We start from the raw sequence: 19,233 nt of genomic DNA, 5'->3' as shown, positions 1-19,233 counted from the left end.
GGCGCCACCTGCTGGCCGTTAGGGGAGTCCGCGTCTGGCCTCATGAAAGTTCAGATCTGGCAGGGAGGGGCTGGGGGTTTCTCCCGGCAACAGCACCAGACACTAGGGACAATCCCCTGGTCCCTCTGAGCACTGCTAGGCGTGTCTCCGGAGCCCCGAGCGCCACATCCTCCGCGCTGGGCAGTGAACTTCTGGCCCAGTTGACGGAGAATCATGGGGGGGGGGGGTCCCAGACCCCTCAGAGCATTATTTGAGAGGCCCCTTGAAAAAAGCCGCTTGCGGGGAAAGGGGATGTGCTGTGAAAAGGCATGTGCTGTGTAGACTAGTCAGGCCCTGCTGTGGGGCGCAGAGGTCTCTCCTCTCTGTGCCCCGGTTCCCGGGACTAATGACAGCATCGGCGTCACATGGCACCGGCAAGTTCAGTGGGTCACTGCTCAGAGATCGCAGCCAGCTGCCTGCAGGAGCTGGGGGTCAGCCTGCCACGGCACCTTGTGGCCAGGTGACACCCGTGCTGGTGGCCCCAGAAAGAGGCTCAGGGCAGCCCCTGAGGCACCCCCACTCTCCCCCACTGTGGCTGGTCAGGGGTGTCTGTCCAGGAAGGAGGGGCACCCTGTGGCACTGAGGGGCTCCAGCTGGCACCTGGTGGGAATGACTCTCTACATACTGGGGTGCTGGGCTGGGGTAGAACGGGCCTAGCCAGGGTCCCGGCTCAGCTGACTGCACCTGGGGTCTGACTTGGGACCCCCTGGTAGTGGGGGGGCAGGCGGCCACATCTGGGCCCCTGGGCAGAGCGGAGCCCATTTGAGGATGAAGATTCCAGAGAGGATAGAAGCAGCTGGGTGCCAGGGTGACCCCCCTGCCTGGGCTTCAAGGCCACCACCCCGGAGACTGGGTGAAGAAGCCTCAGAAGGTGGAGAGTGCAGGGCTGAGGGGCAGGCCGGGGCCCAGGGCTGGGGCTGGGGAAGGCAATACAGGGGCTGCTTGGGCACATCTGGGTCTTGGTCCAGCTGGGTGTTGCGAGGAAGGCATTTATTGCTCTCACACATGCACGGGCACTGCCACCAGCAAGGGGGCCCAGGTGGGGTGGGGCAGGCGGGCACCTGGGGCAGGGCTGACTCCTCAGGCCAGGTCCCATTCTGGCGGGAGCTCAGGCCTGCTGGGGGTCTGCCACTTTGCCCAGGAAGAGGATGCTCTTTGTGTCCTCAGAGAGGAGGGCCACCAGGAAGGGCCTGTTGAACTTCACGATGGTTTTATACAACCTTGCGGAGAGAGGGACGATCTTGATTCCTGTGGCTGCTGCTGCCTCAGTGCCTTCCTCCGCCACGTCCAGCACCGCCTTGTGGACCACCTGGGGGACACAGAGCTGTCACCACTGGGCAGGATGATCAGGAGGCAGCCAGTCTGCCAGAGCCCCTCGAGGGGCAGCTGTCCCTGCTCTGGGGGTCCCCAGTCATGGCCCCTCCAGAACCCAGGGCCCAGCCAGCACAGTCCAGAGCACAGATGGTCGGACAGGCCATGGACAGGAGTGAACTCAGGTGTGGAGACGGGAGAGGGGCCTCGGTGTCCTGCTCTGCCCAGGGCAGTGTCCAAGGTCCCCAACACACACTCTGGGAGCAGGAAGGGGCAACTCGGGTGCTTTTCCTTAGCTCCTAGATGAAGCCCCTGTGGGTGGGGCAGCTGCTGACACAGCGCCTGGAGCAGAGTGGACAGCCCCGGCCTGCTGCTCCCTGCAGGGCCCTGGCTCCCGGCTGGGCTGTGCCCGCTGTCTCTGCCTGTCCCCGGCCGCCTGCTCCCAGGCCAGATTCGCCCGACCGCCCTTGTAGGAATGATCTTCCATGCTTTGGAGAGCCGGGGCAGGGTGGGGTCCCCCGGGTTAGATCCATCTCAGCGCAGCCCACAGGGCTCCTTTACCCCTCGAGCTGCTGGGCCTGCTGGGCCGTGACCAGTCCCGAGCCCCCACTGTATGGTGGGCCAGTAGAGGCTGGAGGGTCTGGTGACCCCTGGGCAGGAGAAGCTGGGTCCTGACTCAGGGCCCTTTCCACAGCGGGGCTGGGACCCCCACGCCCCCCACCTAGGCCCACTCTCCCAGGGAGACGGGCAGGGCTCAGAGAGGCCGACACAGCTATGACAGACTCGGGGGCCCTCTGTGCTCCCAGGGTCTGGAACGCGTCCCCCTCGGAGGTGCAGGTCCGCAGTTCCCCTCACCTGGGAGACGTGCAGGTTCTCGGCCTGGGTGATGCCTGAGAGATCCGCGTCCCTGGAGAAGACGCTTCTGAGGCCCAGGTCGGCCAGGACTTGCTTCAGGTCGTAGTCCCCGGAGACGGAGAACTTGGGCAGCCTCAGGGTGATGGTCCTGGGAGCAGAAGGAAACTGAGCAGCACGACCCTGGCCCTCTGCCCAGCTGCCCTCTGGGCCCTCTGGACTCAGGCCCCGAACCTGATCCTCTGGGCTCCCTCAGAGCAGGGAGAGACACTGACCCCGCGGGTGCATGGCCCTGCCCCCACGCTCACACACAGGCCTCCACTGAGCTTACCTTCACCTGTGACTCTCACTCACTCATTCGCTCACTCAGCCTGGGTGCTGCAACTGAGCACTACTCGGACCCAGGCACGAATTCAGACGGGGTCTGACTCGCCAGCTGCCACCCGCCTGTGACTGCTGCCCGCTGACCCTCTGTCCAGCTGCTCTTCCCTGGAAAGCCCCCACGGCTCCCCTCCTGAGCTTCCACCCCCAGTACCCAGTACCCCCTTATCACAAAAAACAGCCCCCGGTCCAGGGTCCCCATTTGTATATTCACTAAAAATGAATTATGAAGGGGCCTCGGCAAGGTTCTCTCTCTCTCTCTCTCTCTCTCTCTCTCTCTCTCTCTCTCTCTCCCTCTCTCTCTCTCTTTCTCTCTCTCTCTCTCCTGCTGCTTACATTTGGTAGTCTCAGGCCTCTTCCCCCCCACCCTGGGGTGGCCAATGGCAATGGGCGGGTGAAGGAAGGAATGAGGGCCAGGCTGGTTGGAGTCCGTTGCAGTTTATTCCATTCCCTTCTCCATTCTCCTCTGATTCTCCTCCTGCTTCTCCCTCCCCCAGGCTACTTCATTCTCCTTCTGCCTCTCTCCTTCTCCTTCTCCTCCTCCTGCCCACTCTTACAGTCTAGATAAATCCCAAAGCATGAGGGGTTGGGGCTTACACATAGGTATGATCACAATCAATAGGGGTAAAGTTCTTTCCCTCAGAGGAAGCTGCTCCTAGGACAGATTCTCATTCAGTAGGATGACCTGCCCAAGAGCAGAATCCCATGGGTGTGTTTCTCCTCTCCTTGTCCAACTAACATATAAGCATTCATAATATCAATCATTTTGTATGGACACAGTAAGGGATACATTAAACTTATAGAATTGCTCTCCTGGGGTCATCTCGATCTCAGACTACAGTGCTCAGGCCAGATTAGTCTTTCCTATCCCTAGCAGGGTCTTAGTCTCATCGTTACTTTTGAATCATGACAGCATTTGTCCATGATTAAGCTCTTAACTTATAATTGGGTATTGTGGCGTTTTGACCTGGCCCATTGCAATGCCAGGGTAGCTCACAGCTTGCCCTGGGTCCATTCAGTCCCTCATCAGGATCCTGTTTTTGGGGGTGGTAGGAACTAAGGGCAACTGAGGCTTAAGTTGAGGAAGCAGATGCCCTGGAGTGCGAATTGTTTGGAGACAATTTGCTTCCAAGTTGCAAAACCATAATATTAACTGTCTTCCTAGTCCATACAAAAGGGACATTGCTTTAAAGTAAACTGTTCAAAAGACATAAGGAGAGGAGAAAGGCAGTATTTCACTCATACATATAAAATCATAGATTTCTGAGGAATCTGACCTTACAAGTTGACAGTCTGACTAGGGGGAAAAGCTGATAGACCAGTTGGGGAAGAAAGCATGGAGAGGAGTTTACAGATAAACACAGTGGAATGGAAGTGCCTCAGGAGCACTGTGATAAACCTAAGCTCCCTGTGGCAAGGGAAACAGGACATACCAATGTTGTCCTAAAATGTTTAGAGCTACATTCCAATAAACACAGAGGAATGGAGGTGCTTCGGAAGCACTGTGATGGGTATCACCCAGAAAACCTAGGCTCCCTGCAGCAAGGGAGAAAGGACAAACCAATGTTATCCTACACCTGTTCCCTCCAGTGCCCCAATCGCCCATCCAGTTTCACCCTCGGGACAGCAAAGTACTGACGTCTCGAGGGGGTCACTCTCCCCTAGACAGAGGACCAAGTTTCAGAAGCACGATCTCTTCTTGCCTGAACTCATGCCTGGGTCCGAGTAGTGCTCAGTTATCAACACCCCAGGCCGGGTGAGTTAGTCAATGAATGGGAGAGTGAGAGAATCAAAGAAAGTGAATGAACCAGTGATTAATGAGTTAATGAGTGAGTGAATGGGTGAATGAATAGATGAGTTAATGATGAGAGTGTGAATGAATTCTTCCTGTCACACCCAATGGTCCTCATTGCTTATCCCTGGCTCTGGCTCAAGGATCACTCTGAGGGGTCCGGGTGCCAGGGGTGGAGCCAAAATCAACCACTGCAGGCAAGTTCTCACCCTCCGTATTCTTTCGGCCCAGAATGGTTCCACTGTGAGCCAGGGCACAGCTGTCCCAGGCCCATCTCTCCCAGCCCTCAGAGGTCCTGTCCTCTGTCCCGGCCTCATGACATGGAGACAGGGGTGGGGCGTAGGCATGTGAGTCCTGGGGGTTCGGGCTGCTCATGCCATACCCCGAGCCTGTGCTTGTCAGAGGCAGCTGGACCTCTGCTTCCCGTGGTACCCCAAGGTGGGGCAGATGCCCAGAGCCTGGGAGCCCCCGACCACATCGCTGCACCCACCCAGGGGTCCCGTTGTTGACCCTAGGTGGAGGGTCCCACTGGTGGGGATGGGGAGGTGAGGAGGTGAGGAAGGGGAGGTGCAGAGACAGGGTGGGGTACCTCATTTCCAGTGAGTCCCTCCAGCGTTGGAGCGTGCCTGGGAGCAGTGCGGCCTCCACCTCGGCCATGTGGCCCTCGTCAGGGAGGACGAGGAGGGCACAGGCGCTGCTGGCCTTGTACGGGAGCTGCACCACGGTGCAGCCAAGCGCCTTGTCCTGGAAGTAGGGCACCCGGATGTCCTCAGCATTCATCATGGGCACCTTCACCTTCCTGCTCTTGCTCACATGGAAATTTGATGGGTGGGTGTCGTAGGGGTCGAAGGGCGTCTTCCACTGGGCTGTAGGAGGAGAGAATGCTGAGCGCCTGACAGGGAATGGCCACCTTGTACGCTCTTTAGGTAGTTCCTGGACCTGGGGTCACCTGGGCGGGCAGGAAATGGGGCCCAGAGAAGCTGTTTGTGCTGAGCTCAGGGAACAGGCTCCTGAGCACTGTGGGCCATGGGTGAGAGAGTCTCTGCCCGCCTCACAGGAAGCCTGGTCCCTGCTCCTCACATGGCACAGGGTGGGGGATGGGGACTGCCCAAGTCTCTGCACCCAGGACCCTCAGCTGGTCTCGTGGGGCTCAGGCCAGCAGAGCGGCTATGACGCAGCCCTGGGCACTGAATGAGGCCCGCAGCCCCCCTATCCCACAGGTCCTTCCTCCTGCTCCTGCCCGCAGCCGCCCAGCCTGTGCCCAGCACCCCTGTCCTCCGCCCTCCTCGGTCTCCTCCTCGGCATGACCAGTCTGCTGCCCTCTCTTGGACCCTGACCTGCCTCCTGGGCCCCATCAGCTCTGGGTGTTCCCAGACCCACCCCCAGCCCCCACCCACAGGCGGGACCCTACAGCTCCTTCCTAGCCCCCACTGAGCTCCTGCTCGGCCCCTGGTCTCCAGGCAGGTGGCCGAATCTTGGCAGGGGCTCTTGGGGTCACAGCAGGCTGTGCAGGGCAGAAGCAGCCCGAAGGCTCAGTGCTCATGCCCGTTTCCCTCCCACACATGCAGCCTCACCTTTGAAGAAGAGGCAGTTCACCAAGACCATCCTGGTCTCTGCGTCCAGGCCCTTGACCAACTCCTTGATCTTCCCCCGGGTTTTCAGCTCCACGTAGTCGTTGATGAGCTTCTCGGCGGCGGTGGTATCCTGGAAGTCTGCGGAGAGAGCATCGGCGGCGTACAACTCTCGGGCCTCCTCCCGGAAGCCCTCCTGCAGGTCCAGCTGCTGGTCCAGGAACATGGCTGTGTTCACGTCCAGCTGCAGGGGCATCCCGGGCCGGCTCAGATGTCTCAGTAGCTGCTGGAAGCCCCGGTGGATGTTGGCCTCGGGGGTCTCGGTGAGGTTGAACTTGAGGCCCTCTAGGATCTCGGTCTGGGTGTGGCCGCGGGCCCCCAGTGCCAGGAAGGCCAAGGCCATGGAAACACTGAGCGGGGAGAAGATGACGTTGGTTTCGGGACTCTGGGCAGCCAAGAGCTTGTAGAGGCTGAAGGCAAAGTCGGTGTTGCTGCGGGCTAGACTGAGGGCGCCCACCAGGGTGCTGCTGTCACTGTCCACCTGGGTCACTGTTTCTGGCTCGGTGGTGCCCTCCGGGAGGCTGAGGACATGGGGGCAGAGCACAGCCCCCAGGAGCAGGGCCAGCAGGACTGACATGCCTCCGCCCTCAGTCTGGAAGGCTGAGCAGCTCTCAGGTTCTGCCGCCTCCCCTCTGCCACAGAGTCTCCCGGGGCCCCTGCACCCGTGAGTCTGGGCTTTCTCCCCAAGTCCGGCGCTATGAACCCTGAAGAGCTGCCTGAGGTTGCACAGACCTTCGCCCTCGCCTCCTCCCTGGGCTCAACGCTTTATTTATTCTCGGGCTGATGCAACCGTCCCTTTGCAGTCACACGTTTCCTGTCAGGTTGTTGTTTCTCATCTCTTTCCCGTCACATCAGCGCAAGAGAAAGGGCTCGTCTGTTTGACCGTTGGTGGTAGGTGGGTGTCTGTGTTGCTTTGGTCACCTCTGCAGCCTGTCTGTGCACTGGGCTGAGACACTCGGGGTGTCTGGCTCTCCACTCACGGGGATTCGGGAATAGTCTGCCTGCTCAGAGTTCACTGCTCGGCCTGCAGGGCCCCTCCTGACCTGAGAAGTTCTGAATCTGCAGGTCCTGGCAGCTGTATGGGGTGTCATCTACACAGGGTGCCTGGCTCTATGGGGTGTCAGCTGCATGGGGGGCCCATATATGGGTGCCCAGCTGCAGGGATGCCCAGTTATGTCATAATGAGGCAGATATGAGCTGCATCCCTTTGAACAGAAACTCCCACTTCAGGGACACTCACCTAGAGCGGGTGCCCTGCAGAGACTCAGGTCTCAGAGCACCCTCTGTGCCCCCGGGCTCTGGGGCCCCAATCAAGCCCCCTCCGGAGCACACTCCTAGACCCAATATGAAGCCCCATAAGAGGGTCTAATGAGTTCCCAGAATGGAGCAGCCAAGATTAGTAGTGTCAGAGATATTGATAGAGACCCTCGAACCCAGAGAGAGAGAGAGAAGGAGAGAGAGACTCAGAGAGAGAGACAGAGACAAAGGCATGCGCACGCATGCGCACGCACACACACACACACACACACACACACACACACACACACACACATCCCTACAGAGCCAGGCACTCCTTCTACACTAAGGCTCCCTATAAGCTCCCTACTCTGCCCCCTGCTGGTCACACGTGCCCAGAGCTCTGTGCCCAGCCTGGCCTGGCCCTCTTGATCTCTTCTGAAACCAGGAATCATCCAGAATCTGGGTCCATCTTTAAGGAGCCCAGCTCATTCTTTCTCCACAGCGACCTTCCCACCACCCCCGAATCAAATCCCAAGTTTCCCTCTTCGGTTCTATTTGGTTTATGGACGACCCAAAGGCCTTGTTATACCAGAAAATAAACAAGGCATTGGAACTCATTCCCTGGATTTCCATCACCACGAAAAGTCCTGGCCAGTAATTTCCTGCATCTTTTGTCAATGATTAATTTTTTTACAGTGTGTGTACGTGTGGGGCTGGAGTGATAGCACAGCGGTGGGGCGTTCGCCTTTCACGTGGCTGACCCATGTTCGATTCCTCCGCCCCTCTCCGAGAGCCCAGCAAGCTACCAAGAGTATCACGCCAGCACGGCAGAGGCTGGCAAGCTACCCGTGGCGTATTGTATATGCCAAAAATAGTAACAATAAGTCTCACAATGAGAGACACTACTGGTGCCCGCTCAAACAAATCGATGAGCAACGGGATGACAGTGACAGTGTGTATGTGTGTATGTGTGAACAGAGTCTCCATCTAAGAATCAGATGTTCCAAATACCTCAGACTTTTATTTCTGTTGTTGTTGGAGAGTTTTGGGGGGGTGCTCAGGGATAATTTTTTCTGGGGCTTAGGGACCCAGATCTGGTACAGAATCACCAAGGGTTTGGGTGGGGTCTGGTACTAGGTACCCTGTTTCCGGGCTTCCTGGAGGTGCCTTCACCTGCCTCTTCTCTCCCCTGTCACGCCCAAGGACTGTTCCAGGATTTACCTGGGGTCCCCTTATGGTGCTGTCCCCACCAATCCCAGCCTCTCTGGGTCCCTGGACATGCCGTCTTGACCCTCAAACTCCCATTTTTCATGGCCCAGTAACAGGGGACCCGGGACTGTGATGAGGACGTGTTTGTGCTCTACAGCTGACCTGCAGGGTCCTCACCCACTCCCCACACTGTGGGGACCCCGACCCTCCCCACACTGCTTAACTCCCCTCATTCCCACATGTCGGGACCTCTGCCTCCTCCCCACACTGCAGGACCCCCGCCTCTCCCCCACCTCTGGGGGTCACCACCCACTCCCCACGGGCTCTCCTGGGGTGGTCTCTCCCCTGGCCTGCACAGGGCTCCCAGACTCTGCGCTCTGAAGGCAGAGCGAGGGCCCCAGAATGAGCGGGTGCAGCCGGTGACTGCTTCAGGCCTGAGTTTTCCTCTGCTTCCCAGGAGAGGGTTTGAGTTCTCTCTGGCTTCCCATTCATTTGACTCTGGGCTCTGTTCATCTCCCTCACTGGTGGGGTACTGGGGCGTGTCCTCTCTTCCCGTTGGTCCAGGTGTGTTTCCTCTCTCCCCGTTGGTCCGGCTGTGCTTCCTCTCCTTTCTGTTGGTTCGGCTGCATTTCCTCACTCCCCATTGGTCTGGCTGCATTTCCCCTCTCCCCATTGGTTCGGCTGCATTTCCCCTCTCCCCATTGGTTCAGCTGCATTTTCTCTCTCTCCCGATTGGTCCGGCTGCATTTCCTCTCCCCATTGGTTCGGCTGCATTTTCTCTCTCTCCCGATTGGTCCGGCTGCATTTCCTCTCCCCATTGGTTGCATTTCCTCTCTCCCCATTGGTTCGGCTGATTTTCTCTCTCTCCCGATTGGTCCGGCTGCATTTCCTCTCCCCATTGGTATGGCTGTGTTTCCTCTCTCCCCATTGGTTCGGCTGCATTTCCTCTCTCCCCATTGGTCCAGGCTGCAGACACTCTGTGCCTAAGAAGCTCACGGGGCCTGGGTAGGTCTACATGGGACCAATAAACCACGTTTAAATACTCGCCTGTGTGAGGGTCACTCAGACACCCGCAGAAGGTGAGCAGGAGCCAATGGAGTGCCAAGCCAAGGAGGAGCCAGAGCCCCATGGTGCTGGGGGCAGAGGGGGCCTGAGGCAGAGCAATTTACCCATGGACACCCCACACCCAGAGACACCCCCAGGACAGCTCCATGTCGTGGGCTCCTGATGAGGCTGGGAAAGGCTCTGGGTGTAAGGGGCTCAGGAAAAATTCCAGAAGGGATAAATACAATAGGGAGAGATGGAGGGACAGACCGGAAAGTGGGAGGGAGCAGGGCTCCAGGGAAGACCCCCTAGGGATCCTGAACTGGGGTGGGAGTGGCGTCTGCTTGTCCTCTGTCATCGTGTCCATGGGGATAGGACTAGAGCCCTTTCCCTGTTTGGCCTCTGTCTCACTTTGACCCGGAAGTGCTTGCAGGCTTCTTAACTCAGGTACAGGCTGAACCCTGGGTCCCCCTCGCCCACAGCAGACATTGGGAGCATCTGTGGTTTTGTGGTTGGTTCCCTGATTCCCAGCACACACACCCCATCACATCTCATGCTCCCAGGCTACTCCAGGCCTTCCACCCAGGTTCCTCCCTCAGCCCCCGGGAGGTAGAGACCCTGTTCCTGGAGCCCCCATCCCCCTCTGCCCTGAGATGGGGCCAAAGCTCCAGTGACATGAAGCCCCAAATCTCAGGACTGGACCAGGGCCCTCAGGTCTGGGTATCTCAAAGGCAAACTGAGGCACAAGAGGCTCTTGCCAGTAGCGGAGACCTGCTGGAGGAAGCAGATGAGGCACAGACACAGGGAAAGACCCCAAACAAGGAGGAGGTGGTCTCCAGCCGGATCTGGGGAACTCTGAGCCTGTTCTCACCGAGAGCAGCAGAACCTGTTTCTGCCCGGTTTCATCAGCGCTTCCTCTGTCCTCCTTCCACTAGAGGGCGCTCACCTCCTTCTCTCGCCCCAGCAGGGATGCTCCCCTCCTGCTTCCCCCAGCAGGGGGCGCTCCTCTCCTGCTTTCCTTTATCCAGCAGAGGGCACCCTCCTCCTGCTTCACTTTCCCCTGCAGGGGGCGCTGCCCTCCTGCTTCCCTTTATCCAGCAGAGGGCACTCTCCTCCTGCTTCACTTTCCCCTGCAGGGGGCGCTACCCTCCTGCTTCCCTTTCCCCAGCAGAGGGCGCTCTCTTTCTGCTTCCCCCCCCTAGCAGGGCCCTGTCCCCCAACTGCAGAATTGCGTGTTCCTCCTCCCCCCAAACTCCTCCGCTGCTTAGACCTCGCTCTTCAGCTCCAGCCATTGCCCCAGACCCTCCTCTCCACCTCCCTCCACCTTGCACACCTGGATCCCAAAGTCTCCTCTGTACCCTGATGGCAGCCAGTCCTGACTCGTTCCAGGGCTCAGCCCCGCCCCCTACTTCCTGTTGTGGGATGGGACATCCCTGTTTTACCCGAGTCTCCTGTGGGGGTATCGCCCTGTGCCTGGTGCCCTCTGGTGGCGTCTGGTCATGGAAGCTCAGCTGGGACACACGTGACCTGTGGGTGCCACTCTGCCACAGAGACCCTGTCCCCACGTTGCTGCCCACACTCAGGGCAGCTCCTCCTGGCCGAGGGTTGCTAGGTGCCCTGGAGTGTGTTTTCAGGGACGCTTTCCTGGAAGCCCCATTGGTCCCCCAAGTCACTGTGCTGTCCAGGAACCGTCCTGCCTGTGATGTCACAAGCCCAGCCGCACAGGAGGCCCCACAGCTCTGCTGACCCTGTTCGGTGCCCCAGGGCCCTGGATCCGGCTGTCTCCTGTCTCAGCCAGCGGGGCACTGTCACTGTAGCACTGTCGTCCCGTTGCTCATCGATTTGCTCAAGTGGGCACCAGTAACATTTCTGTTGTGAGACTTGTTGTTACTGTGTTGGGCATATTGAATATGCCACGGGGAGCTTGCCAGGCTCTGCCGGGTAGCCAGCGGGTTCCCTGAGGAAAATCAGCCCCAGATTCCAGATTCCAGGGGCTCCTGAGCACAGGAATGAGGCTTCTACAGAAGGCGCTGCCAGCACACCCTCCACTCCCGCACCCTCACTGTGGCCCCACGACCCCCGCTGCTCTGCACCCACACACCAAACCCACCCAGCTCCCACCACACTCGCCCTAACTCACCCCACTCCCACAACACTCATGCCACACTCACCCGAGCTCAGTCACTCACCCCCACTCACCCCCACTCACCCCACTCACCCCACTCACCCCACCCATCCCAAATCACCCCACACTCACCCACTATCACACACACTCACGCAAACACATGCCCACACCCACCCACACTCACCCACACTCACCTCCGCTCCAACCACACTCACCCCAACTCGTACAGTGATGGCTTGAAGAAACATTCTAGAAAACTTCCCTGATCCAGCTCCTGATCTCAGCACTAGGAGCTCGGCCATAGCCCCTTCCTGTCTGCAAATCCTTCCTGCTCCAGACCTGCCCAATTCCTTCAGCTTCCAATGTCTCCATCCCTCTTTGGTGCCAGAACATTCTCTTCTCTAGTCCTGCAGTCACCCTCACCGCCATCCTCACCCTGCTCCCTCTGACAGCACCTCCTTAGGGAAGTCTTCCCTGACCTCACACTCAGTTTTACTGTGCTTGATTTTGGGAGCCCGCTCTCATCCACTACGATTTCTGCCCCCTTCATTATCTACCAACTGCAATAGCATAAAAAATAGTTGGGTTTTTTTTTTGTCACCCTCTATCTTGCCCATCAGGTAGCCCATGGACCATTCCTATGAGCCTCTTTGGGCAAGTCGCTGTGGTCGGCATGTGGGAACTGGCGACTGTGGCCATTACTGAGGTCAGGCTGGGATGTGTCAGGAACGGGGACTTGATCTTGCAGATGACCAACCTGCCTTGCTCACGCATCCTCAGACTTCACCAACCATGTCCATGTCACGACACACAGGAGCCCTAAATTTGCTAAGGGCTGAGAGGGCTGGTGGGGCTGAGTGTTTGCAGGGGTCAACGGGCAGCAGGAATGGTGGGCTGACTGCCAGAGGACCACCATGTGTTTCCAGGGGGCTAATGGGAGAGGAGGGGGTGCCCCTTCCCTACCCAGAGATCTCCCCATCACGCTGGTGAACAAACCACACAAATCCCAAAGGGTGACAGTCGCTCCCAGGCTGGGGGACACGTGGGGATTTGGAGCCAGGGCTCACCTAGAGTATCAGGTGCTCTGGGCTTTCCCTGACTTGCCCTGGGCTCCTTGCCCAGCTGCCCTTCCTGCCTTTTGTCCTTGGTGAGACCCCAAGTACCCAAGAGGACTCGATCTTCAGTCTCCTGAGCTCTCTGTCACATTAATTGGGCTGGAGGGGGGTCATGGAGCCCAGTTCCTGGACACCCGATCAGAGGCACAGTAACAGCGGGGTCACATGGCATCTGGGTGCTGAATGGTGCTGGGAGACAGCGCCCCCCACCTGTGTGCCCTGGCGCCCTCTGCAGGTGGGTGGGACAGCCCAGAGCTAAATGCTGGGACTCTCATGGTGGTGAAAATGCTTGGTGGCCCTGTGGGGCTTCCCTGTCCTCACCCATGTGGCAGTTGCTCTCGTGACACACAATTCAGTGGCCTTGAGGGGAAATCACTGAACCTCTCGGCCTCCCATTTTCAGGTGCTAATCACAGCACTGAATCACTGGGTGATGGCAAGGTGGAATGGGTCACAGCATATGAAGATCTCAGCTGCTGCCCTCAGGAGGTGTTGGGATTCAGCCCATTGTCATGCGTCCGAGGCCGGATAAACCAGCCTTGGTGCCCAGGTGGAATGTGGGTGCATGCATGAGTCTCGGAGCTCTGCATCTCTCGAGATGCCCCTGCCCTCCCTTTTAGCGCTGGTCCACGGGGCTTTGTCCAGGAAGTAGGGTACACTCAGGCAGCTGGCACCAGGTTGGAACGATTCTCTGCAGATGGGGAGCTGGGGTGGGTGGCAATGGCCAAGCAGCAGTCACCAGCTCAGCTGTAGTCTGAGGGTGACACGTTTACACCCAACACTGACTCAGGGTCCCTGAGTGATCCAGGTACATTTGGACCCTGGGAAAAGTGGATCCTAATTGGGGACAAAGAGCCTATATTGGACGGACAGAGCCGGGAACAAGGTGCCCACTGCCAGGGATCTGGGCCACCAGCTGAGAACCCAGAAGACGTTTTTGAGCGTGGAGTACCCAGAGCTGAGGGACAGGGCTGAGGTCCAGGGCTACAAACAGGTGGAAGCATATAAAGCCCCTCCCCCGTAAGGACCTATGGGTCATGACCCAGCAGGGTGATGTGAGGAAGACGTTTATTGCTCTCACACAGACCCCCAAACCAGGTGACCCATGTGGGATATGTGTGCAGGGTCCTGGGCAGGGCCAGCTTCTTGCGATAGGCCCCATTCTTCCGGCGGGAGCTCAGCCTCATTGGGATTTTCCACTTTGCCCAGGAAGAGAATGTTCTGTGTGTCCTCAGAGATGATGGCCACCAGGAAGGGCCTGTTGAAGTCCAGACCCTCCGACAGTCTTGGAGTAGGAAGTTTGGACCTTCCTACCAGAGGAGCTTCTTCAGTGCCTTTCTCAGCCACATCCAGCACAGCCTTGTGGATCACCTGGGGGACATTGAGCCGTCACCTTGGGCACGACGAGCAGCAGGCAGCCATCCTGCCATGCCCCTCGAGGGCCAGCTGTCCTGGACCTGGAGGTCCCCATTCACGGCCCCTCCAGAACCCTGGACCCAGCCAGCACAGACCACAGCACAGATAGACAAACATTTCGAGGGCCAGGAGTGAGCTCAGGTGTGGAGACGGGAGAGGGGCCTCGGTGCCCTGCGCTGCCCGGGGCAGTGTCCAAGGTCCCCAACACGCACTCTGGGAGCAGGAGGAGGCAAACGGGGCACTTTTCCTTAGCTCCTACACAGAGCCCTGGCGGGTGGGGCAGCCTCTGTCACAGCGACTGGAGCAGAGTGGACAGCCCCAGCCTCCTTCTTACTACAGGGCGCTGGCTCCCAGCTGGGCTGTGCCCGCAGTCTCTGCCTGTCCCCTGGGCACCAGCTCTCAGGCAAGATCAGCCCGACCACCCTTGTAGGAATGAACTTTCATGCTTTGGGGAGTTGGGACCGGTACGGGGTTCTCCAGGCTAAGGTCCATCTGAGCACCGCCTGCAGGATTCTTTTAACCCTTGAGCTGCTGGGCTCTGCTGAGCTGTGACCAGTACGGAGCCTCTACTCTATGGTGGGCCAGTAGACGCTGGAGGCCTGGGTGTCCGCTGGGCAGGACAATGTGGGTCCCGACTCAGACACTTTCCACAGTGGGACTGGGACCTCCAATTACATACCAATACTCCCGAGAGTGTGGGGGTGCAGGGATGCCTGGGGAAGTACAGCTACAACAGACTCCAGGGCCCTTCTAGACACCCGCCTCCCGCACTACGTCTTCCTCAGAGTCAGCAGGTCCACAGTTCCCGCTCACCTGGGAAAGGCTCAGTTTCCTGGCGGTGGTGAGGCCTGAGAAATCAGCCTCCTGAGAGAAGACCTTGGCGATGCCCAGCTTAGGCAGGACTTGCTCCAGGTTGTAGCCCCTGGAGAAGGAGAACTTGGGCACGTACAGGCTCATCTGCCTAGGGGCAAAAGCAGACTGAGCTGTGCAGGACCCGCTCAAGCAATGATTGGAGGCTGGGACCTGGCAGTGCTCAGTTACCATCTGCGATGCTGCTGAGTGAACGAGTGAATGACTGATCCTATGAGTCATTAAATGAGGCAGCAAAGAATAAAGAGGTGAAGGAGTGAGTAGATGAGTGGTAGAATGAGTTAGTAAGTGAATGAGTGAGCCAGTGAATGATCGTGTGAGTGAAAAACGAATAAATGAATCATCGAAAGAATGAATGAATTGGTGGATAAGTCAATGAATGAGAAGTAAGTGGATGAACAAATGGATAATTCATCCTGAATCAAGGCATAGTTGTTGCATGCCTATCTATATCCAGTTATCTCTATTCATCGCCTCTGTGGTGTCCCTTGCCTGGCACTACTCTGTGTATTTGGGGGTGCGGGGGGCTAGGGGAATTGTTAGAGGCAGGTTAGTTCTGGCTTGATGGCCAATCCTTCCTCCACATTTAATCAAGTTCCTCTCAAAGGCAGCTGGTCCTCAGTCCCCTTGGCATACCAGAGAGATAAAGACCAAGAACCAGAGACCCCCAACCCTGGTTGGTTTCCCCAGTTATCTGTTACTGCTCCAGAGTTGGGGGTCCTTGGGGATGAAATGGGAGATGAGGACCGTGTCAGTGGGCCCGGCAAAGATGGGGTACAGTACCTTGGACTCATCGACTTCCTCCAGAAAAAGATCATGTCCATGTTCAGTTCAGCCTCTAGCTTGGGCATGGCGCCATTGTTAGGGAGGATGAGGAGCATGCTCACACGGCTTTCCATGTATGGGAACAGCACGACAGTGACAGAGTACCTCGCATCCCAGAAGTACTGTATCTCCTTATTCTCAAATCCCATCGTGGGTACATTCAACCACGATGAGGTTGGACTCATGTAGAAAATTGAATTGAAGATGTAATCAGGGTTAAAGGGCATCATCCACGTGGCTAGAGGCAGAGAGAATGGTGGAGAGGTTGGTCCAGGTGGCCTGTCCTGAGTGCCCTGCCCAGGATCCCTGAGTCCCAAGACATCCTCAGCCAATCCCAGAATGGGGATGTCCAGGCTCAGTTTGTGAAGGCATCTTAAGAATGGGGAGACCCAAAAAATATAGGAACTGAGATAACGTAGCCAAGAGCTGGTTGATGTGCTGAATGAGAACCAATGGGACTAAGAGCACAGGGAGGAGAGGGCTAGGGAAAGGAGGGGAGCCGTGTTGCTGGGAGCAGTCACAGCCAGATAGAATGGAACCCTGTGAACCCTAGAATGAATCAGAGGCTGTCACCCCATCATAGAATGGGGACACAGGAAAACCCTCAAGAAACCCAAGTCTCCTGTCCCCCTAAATGACTCAAGGAGGGGCTGATGTAAGAGGAGGAAGGATATGAGCTCACCTGACCTGGCAAATGGGGAATCACACATGGACGAGGGATCAGAGACACGATGGGCAGAGGCAGAGCTCAGGGACACAGGACAGGGCACATTGGACCTGTACAGGCAGGCAGACAGACTGGGAGCTGGTCCTGGAGAAGCTGACTACTTCTGCTCCTGGGCCTTGTGAGGCATCACCCAGCCTTCCCAGGGAGGCTGGTCCCAGATACCCCTATGCACAGGGTCAGGGATGGGGACCGTCCGTGGGTTTTGCACCCAAGACCCAAAGCTGATATTTCTGGGCCTCAGGACAGCAGAGCTGCCCCTGACACAGACCTGTGATCTGACTGAGTCCCACAGGCCTCAGGCTCCAGGCCCGTCCGCCTGTTCCTGCTCCTCAGCTGCCCAGTCCCTGGTTAGGAACCCTGTTCTCTGTCCCCCACTGTCCCTTTCTCTGCTCGACCACTCTGCTGTCCTCCCTTAGACCCTGCCCTGCTTCCTGGGTCCTGTCAGCTCTGGGTGTTTCCAGACCCACTACAGCCCCCACCTCCAGGCGGGGACCCTACAGCTCCTTCTGGGCCCGTTCTGGGCTCCTGCTCGGCCCCTGGTCTCCAAGTGGGTGGCCGAGCCTCTGCACAGGCTCCTGGGGTCACAGGAGGCTACTCCAGAGCAGAAGCAGCCCGAAGGCTCAGAGCTCATGCCCGTTTCCTTCCCACACGCGTGGCCTCACCTTGGAAGAGGACGGAGTTCACCAAGACCATCCTGGTCTGTGTGTCCAGGCCCTTGACCATCTTGTTGATTTTCCCGTGGGTTTTCAGCTCCACATGATCATTGATGAGTTTCTTTGCAACGGCGGGATCCTGGAAGTCGGTGTGGATGATGTCCGCGGCGTACAACTTCTGGGCCTCCTGCTGGAAGTTCTCCTGCAGGTCCAGCTGCTGGTTTATGAACATGGCTGTGTTCATGTCCATCTGCAGGGGCATCTTGAGCTGGCTTAGATATCTCAGTAGCTTCTGAAAGCCACAGTGGATGTCGGTCTCAGGGGTCTTGGTTAGGTTGAACTTGAGGCCCTGCAGGATCTCGGTCCGGGTGGGGCCGTGGGCCCCCAGTGCCAGGAAGGCCAAGGCCATGGAGACACTGAGCGGGGAGAAGATGATATTTGACTCGGGATTCTGAGCAGCCAAGAGCCTGTAGAGTCTGACAGCGAAGTCGCCGTTGCTGATGGCTAGACTGTGGTTGTCCAGAGGGTGTCCCTGGCACCTTATTCCTTTCTGTGTCTTCACTGTTAGCTCTTTGGAGTCTGAAAGGCTGCAGAAGCCATAGAGAGAGAGCACAGCCCCCAAGAGCAGAGCCAGCTGGACAGACATGCGTCTTCCTTTAGTCTGGAAGCAAAGCATGTCTCAGGGTTTCCTGACGGTCGCAGGCACAGAGCACAGCTGTGCTGGCGTTCCTGACCTCTGGAGTTCCCAGGATCTGTCTGCTCCCATATTCAAGCCCCCTGGGCTGACCCGTATCTGGACCTGGGGCGCCCTGCAGGGTGCCTGACGCCCAGCCCCATGTCAGCAGTGCAGGTCGTCCCACTGGCCCAAAGCAGCCGCTCCCTGGGGGCACAGCAGACAGAGGGCTTCATCATAGTGACCTGCAGGGCACGGAGGCTCCAACACTGAGGGTCTTGGCCGGGCACGGAGAGGGGTCACCTCAGTTGCTCGTGCAGAACCCCTTCCCCATCTGCAGAGAGTTTTCCTGCCTGGCCAGGCCACCCCAAAGCTTCATGTCTCTGCAAATCCCAGAACACTGGCCCATCCCTGGACCCTCCCACATGTCCGCCAGCCCAGGATCTCTGTCTGCACTTCTCTGTCCCTCCCGCAAGCCCACTGCCCCACCCCATCCAGTCCCTGCACTTACTGTCCCCGGGCAGAGCAGAGACAAAGGACCGTCAGGCTGTGCAGGTCGGAGACTGCTCAAGAGGCTCCCGCAGTGCTCACTTATCCCAGCAGGACCCGCCTCAGCCCTCCTGCTCTGTCCCGCCCCTACCTGCCCTGCCCTGCCCTGCTCTGCCCTGTGCTGTGCTGTCCTGTCCTGTCCTGTGCTGTCCTCTCCTGTCATTTCCTCTGCTGTCCTGTCCTGTCTTGTCCTGTCCTCTGCCTCCCAGCCCCCAGCAAGGCTGCAGCAATGCCTCTGAGCTCAGCTGGGAAACCTCCACCTTCTCCTCGCCTATGCCCCAGCCCGTACCCTGACCAGTCTGTCGCCCCACAGCCCAGGAGACCAGCACCCCAGGCCACAGGAAGGGACACCCTCCTACGCATCTCATCCATCCCCACGCCTCACACACCAGGCACAGGTGCTCAGCACCAGCCTCTCCACAGCGCCCCCTGCAGCCAGCCTATGGGGACAGCACATGCTTGGGGAAGGGCTCCTGAGCAGCCTGACCATCCCCCTGCACTGAGCCTTTCCCAGTCCCTCTCCCTCCAGACCTTGACTTGCCCAGTTCCTCCCACAGCTGCTCACGGTCTAACTCCAGTTCTAGTTTCTTCCCTGAACACTCACAGAGACTCTGTCCCGTGACGGAACCTGATGGATCACCAGGACACACCTGTCCCAGCACTTGGCTCTGCTTCAGTCATGTCTCACAGGACAGTGCTCACAAAACTAGAAGGCCTCAGGTTCCCATCTGAACATGGGAAATAGAACACCGTAAATATAATGTAGAATTGTTTCAGGTGAAC

At 58.1% G+C, this 19,233-nt stretch overlaps 2 protein-coding genes across 2 annotated transcripts; both read right to left on the bottom strand.

The window, feature by feature from the left end:
• Positions 1 to 1,147: 1,147 nt before the first annotated feature.
• On the bottom strand, positions 1,148 to 6,620 carry LOC101542911 (alpha-1-antichymotrypsin-like). The gene is made up of 4 exons (XM_055133181.1): positions 5,950 to 6,620; positions 4,965 to 5,241; positions 2,206 to 2,353; positions 1,148 to 1,348 (listed from the first exon to the last, which is right to left on the bottom strand). Exons 1-4 carry the CDS (start codon positions 6,581 to 6,583, stop codon positions 1,148 to 1,150), a joined length of 1,260 nt encoding a protein of 419 aa, XP_054989156.1. The 5' UTR covers positions 6,584 to 6,620.
• Positions 6,621 to 13,574: 6,954 nt separating this feature from the next.
• On the bottom strand, positions 13,575 to 17,874 carry LOC105943465 (serpin A3-8-like). The gene is made up of 5 exons (XM_055130271.1): positions 17,238 to 17,874; positions 15,807 to 16,086; positions 14,967 to 15,114; positions 13,888 to 14,108; positions 13,575 to 13,695 (listed from the first exon to the last, which is right to left on the bottom strand). Exons 1-5 carry the CDS (start codon positions 17,872 to 17,874, stop codon positions 13,575 to 13,577), a joined length of 1,407 nt encoding a protein of 468 aa, XP_054986246.1.
• Positions 17,875 to 19,233: the final 1,359 nt, after the last annotated feature.

The sequence above is a fragment of the Sorex araneus genome, chromosome 3 (genome assembly GCF_027595985.1).
Source record: "Sorex araneus isolate mSorAra2 chromosome 3, mSorAra2.pri, whole genome shotgun sequence".
Classification (NCBI taxonomy): domain Eukaryota; kingdom Metazoa; phylum Chordata; class Mammalia; order Eulipotyphla; family Soricidae; genus Sorex; species Sorex araneus.
This window is presented reverse-complemented; position numbering and strand designations above follow the sequence as displayed.